This window comes from Neophocaena asiaeorientalis, unplaced genomic scaffold (assembly GCF_003031525.2).
Source record: "Neophocaena asiaeorientalis asiaeorientalis breed wild unplaced genomic scaffold, Neophocaena_asiaeorientalis_V1.1 scaffold648, whole genome shotgun sequence".
In the NCBI taxonomy this organism is placed as follows: Eukaryota; Metazoa; Chordata; class Mammalia; order Artiodactyla; family Phocoenidae; genus Neophocaena; species Neophocaena asiaeorientalis.
The window spans coordinates 4,899,419-4,919,686 of record NW_020172781.1 but is presented as its reverse complement, the minus strand read 5'-3'; the positions used below and the strand labels follow the sequence as shown (position 1 = coordinate 4,919,686).

Here is a 20,268-nt window from a genome sequence, read left to right as displayed (position 1 = left end):
CAGTATTTTTTTTTTTTAATTTAAAGTGGATGCCAATGTTTTAAAATTAGGAGAATTCACATAAAAATCCAGATTCCCGACATCTCTTTCAAAAGTAGACTATCTGGCCACCTGGGGCACACATTCTAATAAGGGACCAACATGGCTAGACCAGGGCTAGATGGGACACACGATGCACAGGTGACCACAGTCTTGTCCTCTCCAAATAACCTCCAGCCCTGACAGTCTCCTGCCACTTATCTTTATACTTGCTTTGTGTTCCACTCACTTGGCACTTTGTCCCCTTTGTCTGGCTCTGTAGCCATTTGAGTTTGAGACCCCGTGGACTCCACTCTCGACACAATACATTCCTTCACACTGTGCTCCTTCTTGTTACTCGGAAACGCCTTGACTTCTCTGAGCAGCAACTTCTTAACCTGGGACTCAGAGGCAAAAATACATGTCTCCTCCAACTTCCTCACCCCCAAACACAAAACTCCTGCTCTCTGCCAGCCCTGTGGTGAGTTTCAGGGTGACAGCAGCAACAGGAGAGATGAGTCCCTACCCTCACAGGAGAGAGTCACATGGAATGAGTAATGCCCATTTCTCCCAGAGCTTTGAAAAACGGAGTCTGCAATGACATGGGCATGAAGGGCAGAGGGCTGATGAGGGACTGGAGGGCAAATCTGGGCAACGTTTTTAAAAGGTAAAAATGGAGACATTTCTAAGTAAAAAGTATTGCTATCAACATTATCATCAATTAATTATTGCATTATTCCATACATTTCACCAAGAATAACTGGTACTCTGGCATAGAAAGGGTAAATCTTCAGATTCCAGAAGGCTGGGCAACATTCCCTGCTTGTGAATTTGGAGAAAAGACAGATGAAATCACGGCAGTTTTGTAAATACCTGAAACTCCATTTGATGGCAAGGCTGGGCTTGGAAAGCTCCAGCTGTTAATCTCATCTTGTGTTGGAAATACGCGGCAGAGCGTAGAGCACAGGGTTTGCAGGCGGATCGGCTGGGATTGAAGCTTGGAGCAAACACTCCATCCCATCCACTACCACCACTGCACTCTCCACCACACCCACCACCGTCTAGCAGCACCTGTGCCTCGTTCTAGGTGTTGCTTTCCATGCACTCGCTCTGCACGACAGCTCTATTAGGTTGGTATTATTATCACCATTTTACAGATAAGAAAACTGAGGCCCCAGAAGTCACAGTACTTACCCCTGGTCACAGAGCTAAAAAGGCATGGAGCCAGGGTTCACCCCCAGGTCTGTCTGATCAAAACCTCGTGTTTCTGGCCAAAGACAGGATACCATTCAAACCCTTCCATTACTCCCCATTTACTCCATTCCCCCCATCCAAAATCTTTTATTTTGAAATATTTAAAGAATATAAGATTGAATAGATAACAATGAGAGAAATGTCTTTGATTCTGCTGTCCAGCTTAAAGACTAGACACTGCTAGTAGGTTGAACCATATGAAATTGCCAACATTTGACCATAATTCAGTTGAAGCCACCATGTCTCTTTTCCAGTCTCTCTCTCTCACATTTTCATCGTTAATACTCTTCCTCGATCAGTGCTCTTTACAGGCATCGTTATTGGACTTCACCCTCTCAATAACCCTGAGAGGTGGTGACCATTACCATCCCCACAGCATAAATATACCTATAGTCACTCTGAGCCTCAGTTTACCTTGCTATAAATTAGGTGTAATAGTTTTGTCATAGGTCAAATTCCTTAGAAGCAGACCCTAAAATGGGATTCTCTTTTTTTCACCTGTGGTAAAATACACATAACATTGAATTCAACATCGTAATCCTGTTTAAGTGTAGAGTTCTGTGGCATTAAATACATTTACATATTGTGCAACCATCACCACTGTCCATTTCCAGAACTTTTTTTTATCTTCCCAAACTGAAACTCTGTAGCCACTAAACACTAACTTCCAATCCCCTTTCCCCACCAGCCCCTGGCAAGAACAATTCCACTTTTTACCTCTATGAATTTGACTACTCTAGGGACCCCACATAAGTGGAATCATACAGTAGTTGTCTTTTCGTGATTGGCTTATTTCACTTAACATCTTCAAGGTTCATTCATGTTGTTACATGTGTCAGAATTTCCATCCTTTTTAAAGGCTGGATAATGTTCCATTGTATGAAATGTGATCCACAGGGAGCTCTGGAGTGTGAATTGTACCATGGAGATTGTCCCACCCAGAGGTCTGGGGGCTTGGCTCGAATCAGTCAATCACTGGTCATGCCACCCCAGGGACGGAAGGCATAACTTCCCAGGTATCCCCAGGTGAAGTGGCTCCCCTCAGTCGAGGGAAACCCTCCAGAGGTGACTGCAGCTGTGAGCTGTGAGCACCCATGATTGGCAGCAGTTGGGGGATAATCAATCTGGTAAAGGGAATCTGGGACAGGCACCAAAGGTATCTGCTACAAATAATAGCCCTCCAACCATACAGCTATTTATTGAGCCCTTACTAAATGCTAAGAGCTATGCCTTTTACATTATCTCCTGTTAGTTACCCTGATGATCAACCTACGAATGAGTTAATGTTATTATTCCCATTGTACAGATGAGAAAACAAATGCTCAGAGAGGTTAAGACACTTGCCTGAGGTCACACAGCTTGAAGGAACTGAGGCTTCAGCCTGCATGTCTTTGGTATTAGAGCCCTGGGTCCTAATCACTAAGCATCAGCGCCTCTCGTGAGCATTCACCTGTGTCTGGGGAATGAATGTGAAGCCCGAACTCAGCTGCCCTGTGTGGGTGGGCTTGCCAGAGGGTGGATAACGACGTGACCTGGAGCAGGAATCGAAAGGCACAGCTCGATTCCAGCCTGGCTGACAGCTCTTCAGGTTGTCACATTTGTGCAGGGGCTCTTGAGCTGGATGGAGCCTCGAAATCCCTGAGGGGCTGGTCACAACACAGAAGTCGGGGCCCCACTCCAAGAGGGTGTGACTCAGAAAGTCTCGGTTGGAGACTGAGATTTTGCATTTCCAGCACGTTCCCAGGTGGTGCTGCTCTGGCTGATCCAGCGACCGAATTAGCGTGTTAGAGGCAGGCAAACAATTCTGCCCACCCCACCTTCCCCACCCCTAGTGCTGAGGGGCGGAGGCTCCTACTCTGTTGGCCGAGCTGGGTGCCTGCAGCTTACGCTCCTCACCCGAGAGGCCCAGAACCCCTGTGGCACGGGACTCAGACAAATATCCCTGCAGTCCAGAGCTGGGGCTTCCTTTGCAGCTGGAAGGCAGGTGTCACCTGGGAGCAAAGGCCAGGAGACAGAATGCCTTAGGCTTAGATATCTGGCATGAAGTTGGAATCTGGGGCTTCATTTAAGCAACACTTTTACAGCAAGAGCACCATTTTATTCACAGTATGTATTGTGTTGGCCAAAACGTTCGTTCGGGTTCTTTGCAGAATATGGGGAAATCCGAACGAAGTTTTTGGCCACCCCAAAATTTATTTGGGGGTAGCTCTGGAGGGATGCTGATGGGGATTATGGGGATGCTCTGAAGCCAGTGCCTACAAACTGAGTCTCAAAGCCCCCAAACCATACTGATGTGTAGCATTTGCCAATATCTGTGGGGTAAATACTCCCACTGTGACCGATTTTAAGCTCTCAGTGGTTAAATAACAGGCTCTGAGATGTTCTGAATATTTCACAATCTGCTCACTAGAGCTTCTGTGAGCAGCCTCCAGCATAACTACTGTAAAAAGTCCTCAAATCGCTGTCACAAGCTACAACACAGATGAACCTTGGAACACGATGCTGAGTGAAAGAAGCCAGACACAGAGAGTCACACATGTATGATTCCATTTATGTGAAGCAACTTCATAGAGACAGAAAACAGATCAGTGGTTGCCAGGGGCTGGGGAAAGAGGGAAGGGGAATGACTGCCTAATGGGTACAGAATTTCCTTTTGCGGTGATGAAAATGTTCCGGAATTAGATAGAGGTGAAGGTTGTACAACGTCCATGTTCACAGCAGCACTATTCACGACAGCCCAAAGGTGAAAACAACCCAGGTGTCCATCAGTGGATGAGTGGACAAGCGAAATACAGTCTATACCTAAAATGGAATATTATTCAGTTTCAAAAAGGAAGGGAAAGGGGAATTCCCTGGTGGTCCAGTGGTTAGGTCTCCGTGCTTTCACTGTCAAGGGCCCAGGTTCAATCCCTGGTGAGGGAACTGAGATCTTACAAGCTGCACAGCCAAAAAACAAACAAAAAACAGAAACAAAAAGGGAAGGAAATTCTGACACATGCTATAATATGGATGAACCTTGAAGACATGCTAATAAGTGAAATATGCCAGTCCCCAAAAGACAAATACTGCATGATTCCACTTATATGAGATACTTAGAGGAGTCAAATTCAGAGACAGAAAGAAGAATGGTGCTCATCAGGGGTTGGGAGAGGAAGGAATGGGGACTTAGTGTTTAATAGGTACAGTTTCAGTTGGGGAAGATGAAAACTTTGCGGAGATGGACGGTAGTGATGGCTGCGCAACGATGTGTAGCACTTAATGCCACAGAACTGTGCTCTTAAAAATGGTTAAAATGGTAAATTTTATCTTATGTGTATTTTGCCATTCCCCTCCCCCCAAAAGCCCCAAACCCTCAACCCTTAGCACTGCCATGGATATTATTACTTCCTAGTGAAATAAATCTGACAGAGAAAGACAAATACTGTATGTTATCACTTATATGTGGAATCTAAAAGATGAAACAAACTAGTGAATGTAACAGAAAAGAAACAGACCTGTGGATATAGAGAACAAACAAGTGGTTACCAGTGGGGAGAGGGAAGGGGGTAGGGACAAGACAGGGGTATGGGATTGAGATATAAACTGCTATGTATAAAACAGATAAGCAACAAGGATATATTATACAGCACAGGGAATACAGCCAATATTTTATAATAATATAAATGGAGTCTAATCTTTAAAGGTTGTGAATCACTATGTTGTACACCTGAAACCAACATAATATTGTAAATCAACGATACTTCAATAAAAAATTTTATGTATATATCCACATGTATTTTGTAATTTTTATATGTAAATAATTACATACGTATATATTTGTATATAGTTATAAATGTATATATAATATTTATACATTATTTTATACATTTATAGATCAATATATAAATTAATGTTTCTAAATATATTTGTAAATATAAATATGTATTTAAATATAATACATGTGGGGACTTCCCTGGTGGCGCAGTGGTTGGGAGTCCGCCTGCCAATGTAGGGCACATGGGTTTGAGCCCTGGTCCGGGAGGATCCCACATGCTGTGGAGCAACTAAGCCAGTGTGCTACAACTACTGAAGCCCACGTGCCTAGAGCCCGTGCTCTGCAGTGGGAGAGGCCACTGCAATGAGAAACCCGCAACCAAGAGTGGCCCCCGCTCGCTGCAGCTAGAGAAAGCCCGCAAGGACCCAACGCAGCCAAAAATAAATAAATAAATAAATATAATACATGTGGATGTATATATTACTACATAGATATTCCTGCACATTGTGAGAAAAGCTGCAAATAAAACGAACCTGATGCAGTGAGAGGCTAGCGGGGTCGGAGGGTGACATTTCAACTCTGCAAGCCACCAAGGAAGGGGTGGTGCGAAGTGGGTTCCAGGGAGGGAACAACAAAGGAGTAGGACACCCTGTCCCCAGGAAGCAACCTCCCAAATCAAAAACATAAACAGTCCCCCAAAGTATTTGTAGAAGATAGAAATGTAGAGAATTATTAAGCGCAGTAAGGAAATGAACATTTATGTGCATTATCAATGGCTTTTCAGGGGTGAGGGGAAGGCGCATGGCTCGCCCTTGACTCTGCAGGTAACGTCACAGAAAGAGATGGCTATGTGGCCTGACACTCTCCCTCTCATCACATCCTCTCCTCCAGGACCGTCCAAGGCTCTGTGCTTCCTTCTGTGACTAATAGCAACCACTGCAACCCTCTGGGAAGGTAATCCGCATTATCTTTCAAATTTTTCAGTGCTTTGAGCTCCCACCCAGAATGCGTTCTGCAGGCAGTTCACTGTGGGGACAGGCACAGTAGGCAATGATCTACCGTACGAATAACGGCAGATATGGATTGCTGGCTTGCGTGTGTCAAGTCTAGTGTTTGCACTGTGCATAGATTATCTTATTTATTCCCACTTTCATTGTCCCCTTTTGACAGATGAGGACACTCAAGCACAGAGGGGCTGGGAGCTTGCCCAAGGTCACACAGTAAGTGTCTAGGCTTTGGCAAAGCCATTGGATTTCAGTATCCCTGCTCCCAGCCACTCTGCTGTAGTCTCTTCTGGTGCTAGCACACTCCGTGCAGCTTTGCTGCGGTGATACCAAACCAGAAGCAATCTTCAGGAAAGGAGTAATTAGATAGATGATGGCACATCCACTAAAGAAAATGTTAAAAAAAAATTTATTTATATTGATCTGTACCACATTAGCCGAAGGTGGAAACAACTTAAGTGGTCATCAGTGGATGAATGGAGAAACAAAGTGTGGTCCCTCCATACAATGGAATATTATTCAGTCTTAAAAAGGATGGAAATTCTGACTCGTGCTACAACATGGATATACTTTGAAGACATAGTGCTAAATGAAATAAGCCCAGCACGAAAGGACAATCATTGTACGAGCCCACCTATCTGAGAGGGCCTAGAATAGTCAAATTCACAGAGAGAGAAAGTTCAACAGTGGTCACCAGGTGATGGGGGTTGGTGCGGAGGGGAATGGGGAGTTAGCGGTTAACGGGTACAGAGTTTCAGTTGCAAAAGATAAGAAAATTCTGGAGACGGATGGCGGGAAAGGTAACACAACATTGTGAACGTAATTCATACCGCTAACTGTACAATTTAAATTGCTGAAATGGTAACTTTTATTTGGCTGCACCATGCAGCTTGCGGGATCTTAGTTCCTCAGCCGGGTATCAAACCTGGGCTTTCGGCAGTGAGTGCTGAGTCCTAATCCCTGGACCACCAGGGAATTCCCACTGGGGCTCCTTATGAAATGTGCTAGACTATGGTCCCGTGATCTAGGTCCTCGGTACTAAGACTTAAGTGTGGTCTCGAACCAGAGGCCCCAGCCTCCCCTAGGGACGTGGTAGAAATGCTCAGTCTCGGGCCCTGACCCAGATCTACTGAATCAGCATCTACCTTTTAACCAGGTCCCTAGTGAATCTGTGTGCATGGTCAAGTGGGCTCAAGAATATTTTTGCTTCTACAGTCGAACATTCTGGAAGGATACTTAAGAAGCCTAAGACTGGTTGCTTCTGGGAAGGAGGATTGGATGGGAATGGGGAGTTTTAAGGAAAAGAAATTTTTTTTTTAAACTTTTCATTTTGGATCCCGCTGCAATATGTACATTTTTTAACCTGCACATCTATTAGTTAAATAATCGATATAAATCACAAGAGCGACTATTCACAGAGCTCTTGTTGGTCTTGTAACATCAGCTAAGCATGTTACAGACTCGTTCGGCTGTGAAATGGGATGAGGACAGGCTTGCAGGACGGCCGTGAAGATTAACTGAGATTGATGAAGGGGAAACTGAGAGGCATGGTGTCAATATTGGCTTTCCTCCAACCCAGCTTGGTTCAAGTCACCTTTCTGCCTTGAGCGCAGAGTACACTGACCTTTGTGAAATTCGACTTTGAGAAAATGGCTTAGCTCCCTGGAGTTTTAAACCAGGATGTGCTCACCTTCCTTCTCTGGCAATTCACTAGAAGCCAGGGCCCTTTATTTATTACGACTTGTTTTAAGACGAATGTAAAGAGAGACCTCTGACATGAAATTATAGTCCGAAAGCCAGACTACATTTTGAATCGGCTGGGTTCCTGAAAGCAGTTATCAGCTACAGGAGCCAAGATTTCCCAAGGGAAAAAAAAAAGTAATGACAGAAAAAGAAAATAGCAGTGGCATATGTTAAATATATGAGGGCTTCGAAACAAGCTGGCTAATTTCTTGGCATTTATTGTGTATATATAGCATATCATTTACCAAAATAGCAGGGAACATTTGTTTTACATAATTTTGCTATTGAAAGAAGATAAGAGCTTGAGGAAATAGCTGTCAACCCAAAGATCTCGCTTGTACCATGATGTAATTCACCTCCGTACCTTCATTTAGGGTCTGAGACTTGATTAGGGTAAAGGCTTGCTTTCTTTTCATCTCAGCTTCTGGATACTTATCCCCTGAGTTCGTGGATCTATCAGACTGAAAAGGAAGCTTGTACCTAAGTGTGACTATTACAGGGTAGCATTTAATGTCTGAAGAGAGGGGGATTGTCATAGAAAGAAGAGCCCCACTCTGCAAACAGACTGATTTGGGTGTGAATCCCCTGCCCACCCCATTCAGCAGCTACGAGGTTAGGTTACTTTACTTCTCTGGGTCTCAGTTTCCTGCTGGTAGAAGGGAAATGGTAATTCCTATCTCACGGGGTTGCCATGGAGACTAAAGGAGTTAACAGAACATCTCAAAGAGCCTGGCACCATCATTCTTCAGTATTTTAATAAGTTTATTGAGTGCTGACTATGTGCTGAAGGCTGGGATACAATAGGAGATAAAATACACCTGCCCTCCTGAAGTAGACGCCCTAGCTGGGAAGATGGTTAATGTACTAGTAACAAGAAATCATTATACATCTGTAAATCAATGAATCTTGAGAGGGAAACAGACAGGGAATAGCGAATGATTGGAGGGAAGAGTAGTCAGGTTAGACTTCCCTGAGGTCTGAGAACCAGGAGAGTCCCACACAGACAGGGGAGGAGGAGAGAGAACAGCCAGTGCAAAGACCCAGAGGTAGGACGAAGGAGTAGAGGTCAGAGAAACAGGCTGAATTATAGAGAGCTCTGGAGACCACAGGGAGGATTTTTCATGCTATCCTAAGACCAATGGGATGCCACTGAAAGGTTTCAAGTAGGGGTGACACAGTGGAAGATGATCAGAGTTGATTTAGGGAAGATCATTCAGGCACATTTTTCTACAAGAAGAGGAATAGATTGGGGAGACTGTTTTAAAATATAGGTTTTAAAAACTTTTTGTGTGTGTCACACTTTTATTTATTTATTGGCCCCGCAGTATGTGGGATCTTAGTTCCCTGACCAGTGATCGAACCCGTGCCCCCTGAATTGGAAGGGCACAGTCTTAACCACTGCACTGCCAGGGAAGTCCCTAAAATACAGGTTTTATTATTATTTAGGTGTGGCAAGGCAAACAGATCAGGAGACAACTGCCTCTGAAAAGATTAGACTCTGTTATACTCACAGATTCCAAGAAGAGGGGGTACACCACACCTGGGAAGCCAAATGGGAAAGCACCAGGGTCAATAACGAGGCAAGAGTGAGGGGAAAATGTGGGCAAGAGTCTTTATTGTGGTTTCCATAGGAAGGAAAAGGTGACACAGAGTCACCAGGCTGAGGATTGGCTCGCCTGAGTAATTTCTCCAGGCTCTGAGCGTAGGGACTGTCTCCAGTTGTCTGGGATTTGGCTGTGGAGTGATTAGGGCAGGTGGATTAATGGGTCTGGATTGCTTGGTTTGCACACGAAAAGTACACTGGCAGGTGAGTTATTTACTAATTAACCCTGGGAGGGGAGTGCCCTCCAGGAACTTTGAAGCCCTAAGATGTCAAAACATCAGAACATAGAAAATAAAAAGACTGATTAACACACAAAGATGGGGAGAGAAAGCAGGGAGACTGTGTGGTCAGCTGAGTGAGAAGCGATGGTGGCTCGGACCAGGGGGTACAGCAGGGTGGGTGGGCAGTGGGGTGCTGAAGCTTTCATTATTCACCTCCCCACCCTGACCCCCCCACTCTTCCAATCAGTAGAGGAAAACAGCCACACAGGGAGGCCCATCTGCAAAGCTAAACAGCAAAGGGCCGAGTTATAACAAGTGTCCTCAGATTTGGGGAACTCAGTCAACAAAACTGATGACCAGGGCTTCCCTGGTGGCGCAGTGGCTGAGAGTCCGCCTGCCGATGCAGGGGACGCGCGTTCGTGTCCCGGTCCGGGAAGATCCCACATGCCGCGGAGCGGCTGGGCCCGTGAGCCATGGCCGCTGAGCCTGCGCGTCCAGAGCCTGTGCTCCGCAACGGGAGAGGCCACAACAGTGAGAGGCCCGCGTACCGCAAAAAAAAAAAACAACTGATGACCAGCGCCCCTTAGCTCCGTCCCAGGTACTCAGCTACATCACACTGGGACTTCTTTGGAATCTGAAACCTACTGACAAATGGGGTTAGATGCTGTGGGCCTGGAGCAGAGAAACTGCCAGGGTCACTGACAAATGGACTTGCTTTGTCTCCTTCAGGATAAGACCTGGGGACTCGCTGATCTGTCTGATTTGGTTAGAGTCTTCTCAGGGGCTGAACCTCTGTCTTCCAATATTTGAACTTCTGGCATGTGAAAGAAGGTGCTTGTGCAAGTTGGACCCTGAGGATAGAGCTTGAACTGCTGGATATAAAGAGGGAAACAGATTTCAACAAAATATAAGGAGGCTTCTCAGGTAGAGAAGTCCAGAGATGAGAAAGGACTTTAGATGGTAGTGGGCTCCCCTTCATGAAAGGTCTAGGAAAGGCAGGTGTCCACATGTATGGACTCAGGAGTAATGATGTTTAATACATAGCACTCAGCATGCCAAGGGCAAGCCTAAATGCTGTATATATTTATATACAGTAAATATATAGATAGCATATATATCTTTTTTTTTGAGCTTTTGTGGCCTTATATTTAGTCATCTTGGCTGGTTTAGTCACATTGTTATTGTTTATTTTTTGCCTGCCGCTGCATGGCATATGGGACCTCAGTTCCCCGACCAGGGATCGAACCCACACCACCTCCATTGGAAGCATGGAGTCATAACCACTGGACCACCAGGGAAGTCCCTAGCATATGTATAGCTTATATAATCTCTTCAGCAACCCTAGGAGGGAGGGTTATTAATATCCCCAGTTTATAGACAAGTAAACTGAGGCTCTGGTCCAAGTCCCCTAGAGTATATATAGTATCCTAGGTTCCTGGCCTGAGTAGCTCCAGAACCCATGATCTTAACCAGTAGCAGATGCTTCTCTGAGGCCAAGAGTACCCCCTAGGGAACCAATTACAATGCCGATTCCTGGCCATTCTCCAGACGTAAAGCTTTTGCATCTCTGCAGAGCAGGGCCCATGAATCTGAATTTTAATAAGATGTTGATGGTGGCCACAGATGTTTAGAAGCCACCACTTGGATCCCCTCTTGCGTGGAATTGAGAATATGAGGTATAAGGGGTTGGAGTGATGACTTTTAAGGTCCTTTCTGTTCCTGAATGTCTAGAAGTCTATAATTAATGGAAAATATAGTTCTCTGTGGATTTTATTTTTTTGTATTTTCCTGCCACCCCCCATTGACCTGAATAGCATTGAGCTTGTTCCCTGGATAATGGACCAATAGCTTATATTCTAGACAAAAGGCAATGAACACAAATAAATAATAGTTAAAATTTGTTAAGCCCTCACCACGTGCTGGGAGCTCCACTAAGTATTTTATGAGCCTTATGCCCTGTGAGGTGGACGCTATTACTATCCCCACTCTACAGATGATGAAACTGAGGCCCGGAGAAGAAAAGTAACTTGCCCAAGGTTACCTTCCAAGTCAGCAGGAAAGTCAGAATTCAAATCCAGGTCTACTTGAGCAGAGAGGCCACGCACTTAATCATTCTGTGATGTGGCCTCAGTGGGGGGGATGGGTAACTTCTAACTGGGGGAACTGAAAGCCTGGGGGACAACTTTCCAGGCAGTTTGTCTTTGCAACTTATTTATCCACTCCTTCATTCAACAAGCAGTGGTTCTCAATGGGGCAGCCATTCAGTCTCCCAGGAGACACCGGCAATGTCTGGAGACAGTTTTGATTGTCACAACTTGGAGGGGCAGTTGGTGGTTGTGACATCCTGTGGGTAGAGGCCAGGGATGCTGCTAAACATCCTATAATGTCTAGGACAGCCCCTCGTGACAAAGTGTCATCTGGTCTAAAATGTGAATAGTGCTGAGGTTAAAAACCCCATGTTTAAGAAAGAGATGCTCTTAATAATGACACCAGAATAATCACCATAAGCCAGATGGTACCAGGCACATCCATCTAGAGAGCTTAGGATCACAGTCTTTGAAAGCCAAAAATGGGGACTTCCCTGGTGGTCCAGTGGGTAAGACTCCACGCTCCCAATGCAGGGGGCCTGGGTTTGATCCCTGGTCGGGGAACTAGATCCTGCATGCATGCCACAACTAAGAAGTCCGCATGCCTCAACGAAGATCCCGTGTGCTGCAACTAAGACCAGCCGCAGCCAAAATAAAATTAAATAAATAAATATTTTTTTAAAAAGCCAAAAATGCCCTTGAAGGTGGCCCAGGAACACTCTTATGTCTCAGGGAAGTTAAATGAATTGCCCAAGATCACATAATGATTCACATTCAGATCTGTTATTCTTTTAGACAGCCCAGAGAAGAGCTTGGCTGGGCTGTAAGGCCACTGTCAGGGTCAGCAGGCCCTTGAACAACCCTCTCTAAGGCCTAAGACCACCTAAGCAATGGCCTCTTTGCAAGGAGATTTTCTTTCTTTGGCCTCCAGACTGTTCCACTTAAGTCACTGAAACACATATTCCCTAGAGGTGAAGCTGGCCGGCATGTGTTTGAAATGATGGGGTGTGAGCAGCTTTGAGCCCGAGAGTTGTTTTTTATTTTTTTAAAAATTGAAGTATAGTTGATTTACAATGTTGTGTTAGTTTCTGGTGTACAGCAAAGTGATTCAGTTACACATATATATACATATTCTTTTTCATATTTTTTCCATTACGGTTCACTACAGGACATTGAATATAGTTCCCTGTGCTATACAGTAGGACCTTGTTTATCTATTTCATACACAATAGTGTGTATGTGCTAATGCCAAACTCCTAACTTATGCCTCCCCCACTCCCTTTCCCCTTTGGTAACCGGAAGTTTGTTTTCTATGTCTCTGAGTCTGTTTTTGTTTTGCAAATAAGTTCATTTCTATCATATTTTAGATTCCACATGTAAGTGCTATCATATGGTATCTGTCTTTCTCCTTCTGACTTACTTTGCTTAGTATGATAATCTCTAGGTCCATCCACGTTGCTGCAAATGGCATTATTTCATTCCTTTTTAATGCCCGAGTAATATTCCAATTTGTATATATACACCACATCTTCTTTATCCATTCATCTATCGATGGACACTTAAGTTATTTCCATGCCTTGGCTATTGTATTTTTTTTTTTAGTTTTAGTTTTTTAAGGAACCTCCATACTGTTCTCCAGAGTGGCTGCACCAATGTATAGTCCTACCAACAATGTAGGAGGGTTCCCTTTTCTCCACACCCTCTCCAGCATTTGTTATTTGTAGACTTTTTTTTTTTTATTTGTAGACTTTTTGATGGCCATTCTGACCGTGTGAATACCTCACTGTAGTTTTTTTGTTTTGTTTTGTTTTGCTTTAAGAAACTTAGTATTATCTTTATTTTCATTTATTTATTTATTTTGTTGCTCAGCATGTGGGATCTTAGTTCCCCAACCAGGGATCGAACCCACGCCCCCTGTATTGGAAGCTCAGAGTCTTAACCACTGGACTGCCAGGGAAGTCCCCTCATCGTAGTTTTGATTTGCATTTCTCTACTAATTAGCAATGCTGAGCATCTTTTCATGTGCCTATTGGCCATCTGTATGTCTTCTTTGGAGGAATGTCTATTTAGGTCTTCTGCCCATTTTTGGATTGGGTTGTTTGGTTTTTTGTTACTGAGTTGTATGGAGCTTGAGTTTTTAAAAACCTGTGGTGGGTTAACCTTGAGGATTCCTAGGCTATTACAATCACTCCCTACTTTTTGCCTGAGGTGGGTGACAATGAAACTCCCATCTCTCCTCCTTGGCCAGGAATCCTTTCCTTTTGCCCCGATGAGCCTCAGGGGGATGGGAGCCAACATGAAGTCCCACATGTGCCTTAGCCGCCTACTCTGGTCCTGTCTCTGTGCAGCAGTCTCCTCATTTAGAGGAAACAAAACCTGCTTCCAGTTCCTTCCCTAGAACAAGAATGAATCCTTATGGGCACAAAGAACCTGCCTGGGACGATTTCAAGAACGTAGTCATGTAATCAGTAAGTCAAACTGCATTCTCTCAACCTCCCTGATTTAATGGAAGGGGATGGGGAAGCAGAATGGCAAATAGGATGAAACAAGGTTATGTGTGATCTTTCCATGGGGACTCAGTGCTTTAGCTGCTAAAACTTAATAATGGTGGCCCCCACTGTTAAGGAGAATGATTAAGCTGATGGACAGATTTTTCTGATTTTTTCATTCATACAGTTTTTTTTGTTGTTGTTGTTTTGTTTTTTTGCGGTACGCGGGCCTCTCACTGTTGTGGCCTCTCCCGTTGCAGAGCACAGGCTCCGGACGCACAGGCTCAGTGGCCATGGCTCACGGGCCCAGCCGCTCCGCGGCATGTGGGATCCTCCCGGACCGGGGCACGAACCCGCGTCGCCTGCATCGGCAGGCGGACTCTCAACCACTGAGCCACCAGGAAAGCCCTCATACAGTTTTTATTTAATCCTTTGGCCTGGTCTATACTGAAATCCAGTATCAGATGGAATCTAGGCAATGCCCCACCTTCTTGGGATACATTAGACCCCCGCCGTGTGTGAAGCTTTCACACTAGTAAGTAAAGACAGACACTAAACAATAAGTAAGCAAATTACATGGTACGTTAGTAGGTGATAAGTGCTATAAAAAAAGAAAAAGCTGAACACGGTCTGGAAGATGGGGGAAACGGGCTGCAATTTTTTTCAATTATGGTAAAATACACATAAGATAAAATTTATCATTTTAACCATGTTTTTAGAGTACAGCTCAGTGGTATTACCTATACTTAACAATGTTGCACAACAATTCCCACTGTCCATCCACAGAACTCTTCTCCTCTTGTAAAACTGAAGCTCTGTCCCCACTACGCAGATCCCCCTACTCCACTTCGCCAGCCCCTGGCAACCGCCATTCGACTTCACGTCTCTACGAATTTGATTACTTTAGGCACCTCATATAGTGGAATCATACACCAGCTGTCCTTTGGTGTCTGGCTTATTTCACTTAGCATAATGTCCTCAAGGTTTATCCACGTTGTAGCACGTGTCAGCATTTCCTTCCTTTTTCAGACTAAACAATATTCCGCTGTATGGATAGACCACATTTGTTTATCCACTCCCCCGTGAAGGGACGCTTGGGCTGCTTCCACCTTTTGGCTATTGCAAATAATGCTGCTATGACATTGGCTGTACAAATATCTCCTCAGTACTCTGCTTTCAATTCTTTTGTGGGTATATAGCCAGAAGTGGAATTGCTGGGTCATATGGTAATTCTATTTTTAACTTTTTGAGGAACCACCATACTGTTTTCCATGGAGGCTGCACCATTTGTGACTCTCGCCAACAGTCAGTGTGTAAGAATTCCAATTTGCCCACATCCTCACCAACACCTGTTATTTTTACTTATTTTTGGTAGTTGCCATCCTAATGGCTGTGAGAGAGGGCTGCAAATTTTAAGGAGGTGGTCAGGGTAGGCTTTGGTGAGATGGTGGCATTTGAGACTTGACAAAGGTGAAGCAGATACTCTGCAGAAGAGCTTTCTAGGCAGAGAGAACAGTGGGTCCTGGGGCAGAAGCCTACCTGGTGTGTTTGAGGTAAAACAAGGAGACAGAATGGCTGCATGAGGGGGTGGGAGAGGAGAAGGGCCCTGGAGGGTTTTGAACAGAGGAGGGATGTGACCTGACTTTTAAAGAATCCCCCTGGTGCTGTGTTGAGCATGGGCTGTAGGGAGACAAGGGCAGGAACAGGAGGACCAGAAAGATGACCACTGGAATCAACCCAGGTGAGAGGTGATGGAGGCTTGAACCAAGGACTAGCAGTGGAGGTGGAGAGAAGTGGTAGGAGTTTAGATGTAGCTCAAAGGCAGGACCAGTAGAATCTCCCGATGGATTGAAGTGAAATATGAGAGGGAAAGAGGGGTCAAAATTGACTCCAAATGGGATGGACAGAGTTACCATCAACTGGTATGGGTGAGGCTGAAAGAGGAGCAGAGTGCAGGAGAGATCAGGAGTTCAAGTTTGGACATGTGCTTCCATGAGCTAGCATTAGGACATTCCTTAGTATTCTGAAAAGGAGACCATGGCTTCTAGGTACTCTGCTACCTGAACAAGCTGGAGGATAAGGGAGACAAGTCCAGAGTCAGGAAGACAAATAACACCAGCACCACTGATTGAGCCCTTACGTCGAGCCACCCACTGTACTGGGAGCTTCCCAGTGGTGACCTCCCCCATTCTCACAACAGCCCTGCCATGCAGATACCGCCATTATCCCACCTTTACCAATGAGCACCCAACCTTGGGGCGATGAAGTCGTTAGTCCAAGGCCACCCAGATGCTAAGCGGCAGAGCCAGGGTTTGAACCCAGATCTGTCTGACTCAAGAGTCCACACTTTTACCCCTGCTGCTTCTGAAGCCCAGGAGATGTCAGGAGATTCATGGAGGTGATGGACTTAAGCTCAGTCTTGAAAGACGGGGTTGGTAAGAAAGGAGAGAGAGTGGATTGAGCAAACACAGGATGAAGTTCCAACTTCTTGTCCTCACCCCAGGGCCCTGTGTGGCCGGGTCCCTGCCATCCTCTGCATCCTTCCCTCACACCACTTGCTCGTGAAGCTCCACTGGCCTGATTTCGAGCTTTTCCCCCACACAATTCCCTCTATTTGAAATGCTCCATCCTACCTCTTTTTCTGGCTGACTCCTACACATGTCTGGGGGTTCAGCTCCAAGGTCACTTCCTCAAGGAAGCCTTCTCTGACCCTCCCCTCCGCCGTCTAGAACTACTCTTGCATCATGCACTTGTCCTTTGTAGCCCTTAAAACAATTCTCATAATTATTGTGCAATTGTGTGTTCTACATCCGCTTCTCCCATCGAACCAGTGCTGTCCAATAGAACCTTCTGCAGTTCCGGAAATGTTTTGGACCCATGCTGTCACAAGGCAACCACAGCAGCCACTGGCCACATGTAGCTACTGAGCACTTGAAACGTGGCTAAGGCAGCTACGGAACGGAGTTTTCAAACATCACCTACTTTACTTATAAGTCAAATTTTATATTGTGTATTATACATGAAAATTATTTCACACACTAATTACATAATTTAAATTTAAATAGCCACATGTGGCTAGTGGCTACTGTATTGGACATTGAAGCTCTAGACTGTGAGCTCCTTGAGGGCAAAGACCACGTATCTTACTTGGTTGTAGAATCCCTTGACCTAGGATGGTACCCTGGAAAATCACTGAATGAATGAATGAATGAATCAATCAATGTAGTCTGCATAACCTGCTTTCAAGAAACCATCCTAGAAAGGAGAGACCCAGGACAATCTGACTTGCATAAGATCTCACAGTAAGGCAGAACTAGATATAAAATCTCAGCTTTCTGAATCTCCTGTACGTGGTGCTGTGCCTGAGTGGACAGCAGGTGAAAAGCAGAGGTTGTTTGTGGTCTCAGATGACCCATCCTAGAGCTGTGTGAAGGTGCCTCTAACAGCAGGAAAGGACTATTTCTTAGACACCCTCATCCCTCTTCCCCCTCCCCTGACCCTGCAAACTACTTAGCAGCTTATAATCTATTAACACTTGGCCTCCTGTGGGACTGAGCCTGTTCCAAGGTCCACTCTTGCCCACCCTCTACAAGGCACTCTGATTTTTTAAAAATCCATATTGCTCTCAGGCAGTCTGTTGCCAGCAATCTGTGAATAATATATATAGGGTGTGGTTTAAAAAACACCTATGTCGTGATGTGTACCCCACTCAGATTCACATGGCTGCTCCTTTTCTTCTATTCTTTTTTATAAATGGAGGTTAACATATTTCAGGGTTAATTTTGACATCATTCAAATGTACTTTGGGGTTTGCAGATTACATTTTGGGGGAGTCCAGCATAAGGAGTCTACAGATTTTGTTTTTATAAATTCTTTTTCAGATGTCATAATAATAATAGTTAATATGTGTGACTTCTTTGTATCTGCCAGGCATTAGCACACATTATCTCATTTGATCTTCCCCATAACCCTCTGAGTCAAGTACTATTATGATTCCCATTTTATGGCTAAGGAAACTGAGTCTCAGAAAGGTTAAGTCACTTGCTCGAAGTCACACAGCCAGGAAGTGGCACAGTCAGGATTTGAAGCCAAGTCTGTCTTCTCAAGAGTCAGTGCTCTTAACCAGCACACAATTTGGCCTCTCTAATAGATATTATATGTATTTATGTGTATAAAGATCAGAAAAATAATCAAGAAACTTAATACTGGGGTTTGGGAAGAGAGAGACTTACTTTCATTTTTGTGCTTCTTTTTGAACTCTATTTTCCCTATCTATATATTATATTAGTACATTATATTATATATTAGTATAAAAACCAAATTAATTTAAAGCTGAAGTAAAAAATTCTAATTAATTTTACTTTTTTAAATTAAGGAAGGAATTGTCATTCTAGTGTCATGTCTATATATTAGATTAAATATACATGAATCTTTGAGTAATTTGCAAAGTTCACATGCTCTGACAGCATTTGAAAATTTATCCCAGTAAAACTGCAGTTCCAATATGTATTCTTATTCTGAGTACCAAATTTCATATTTTACTTTCTGAATTATTTTTTATTTAGAGATAATATGATAATATTATTATCATATATAATATGATAATATTAAACATGATATTTATTTTCAATGAACGTGGTATGTTTTCCTTGAGATAGCTGCACTCAGATACGTACATTTTTATGTATTCATACATCAGTTTGGATATTATAACCGAGTGTCCTTTAGCATTTGTGAAATAATGCTGTGTTACATAAGATATGCTATTTGAGGATCAATTAATAAAAGCGTAAAAGTAAAAATTTAATTAATTAAAAATATTAATGAAAATTAATTTTATACTGATTGAGAAGCAGACACTACAATACCCTTCAGTACTTATAGCTTCAGAGAGCTGTATCAGTCACGCTAAAAGTCACTTGGGAGAATTCCTCAGTGGCTTAGACAGAAAAAAACATTTAAGTCAAGAAAATACACACATACTAACAACAATGTATCCTTTCCAACAATTCCAAATGGTGTCTAGTTTTACCATCCAAATGGCCAGTACTTCTAAAAATTAAAACAAAACCCCCATTAATGTTCTTTTTAATGCCCCATCTCATACTCTTGGAATTTGCTTAACAAATCACCATCAGCTTGTGGTAGGAGACATTTGGAAGCCCCTTTACAAGCTCCCTATACTTGCCACGCTTGATTGTATTCCCCCAAGATTTTCAGAGCAAATTTGGCATCCCTGAAAAATTCCAATCCTCTAAGCAGTGTATTCCTGAGTTCCCAAGGATAGCCGACAGTGAGTCTCACTCTAGCTAGCTGTTACAAAAGCCGTTCATTCAGAAGGCAAGAGGTTTCAGCAACGATGCACAGCCCTCTCATTCACACACTTCATAAACAACAAGACTTTGCAGAAGCCTCCTCTCTAGGAAGGAATCCCTGCTTTTTAGAAACCAGTTTGCAACATCAGTATCATTCCCTTCTAAAAGACCTTGCAGGAAAATTAGGAATTTCACAGCATAGGAGAAGGACTGGAAAGGACCGATGTCATTGCACGGACTCATCAATTCAGTCCGCATTTCAAAACAGCAGCTAATGCTTTCTTAAAACACAGACCTCAAAATGCCTTTAGGATTGAGAGCCATTATAAGGGAAAACATAACATGGGTAGGTCCCCATAAGATTCCGACGGATCTGAAAAATCGAACTGAGTCAGAGATACAGATGCTGAGCTGATGGGGGTAGGAAAATGGCTTGTCTCCTCCAGGCCTAATTCTCTCCTCTGAAACAGTTCCCTTTAAATTCAGGAAGCCACGCTGAGACGCCCCTCTGCAGGTTTTCCTTTTTTAAAGGAAAACCTGTCTGCGTCTCACTCGCCCCCAGGATACTCACGGCAGCTGCCTTAGCTGGAATAAGTCCTCCTCCATGTCCGCGCTGCGCCAGGACGAGCCCTTTTCATGGCCCTTACATGGTGGTGGTGGATGACGAGGGCTCGGGGGCTTCAGCACTAGGGCTCTGGACCGCGCGGCTTCCTCCCTCGGTGGCAGCTGTTCCGGGGAGGGAGCCGCCAGAGGCCTGCCCAAGAGACAAAGCCGCCGCCG

At 44.2% G+C, this 20,268-nt stretch overlaps 1 protein-coding gene across 3 annotated transcripts in view; it reads right to left on the bottom strand.

The window, feature by feature from the left end:
- Window positions 1-20,268, bottom strand: part of SVOP (SV2 related protein) — an 86,496-nt gene extending 66,228 nt beyond the window's left edge. For 2 of the 3 annotated variants that reach the window (XM_024741585.1, XM_024741586.1), the window contains exon 1: window positions 20,060-20,267. Coding sequence is in view for 2 of the 3 variants with exons in the window: in XM_024741586.1 (XP_024597354.1) it covers window positions 20,060-20,094 (35 nt within the window). In the remaining variant the exon portion in view is untranslated. Of the gene's footprint in view, window positions 1-20,059 lie in introns of all 3 variants that reach the window. The other variant, XM_024741584.1, reaches the window with a different exon arrangement.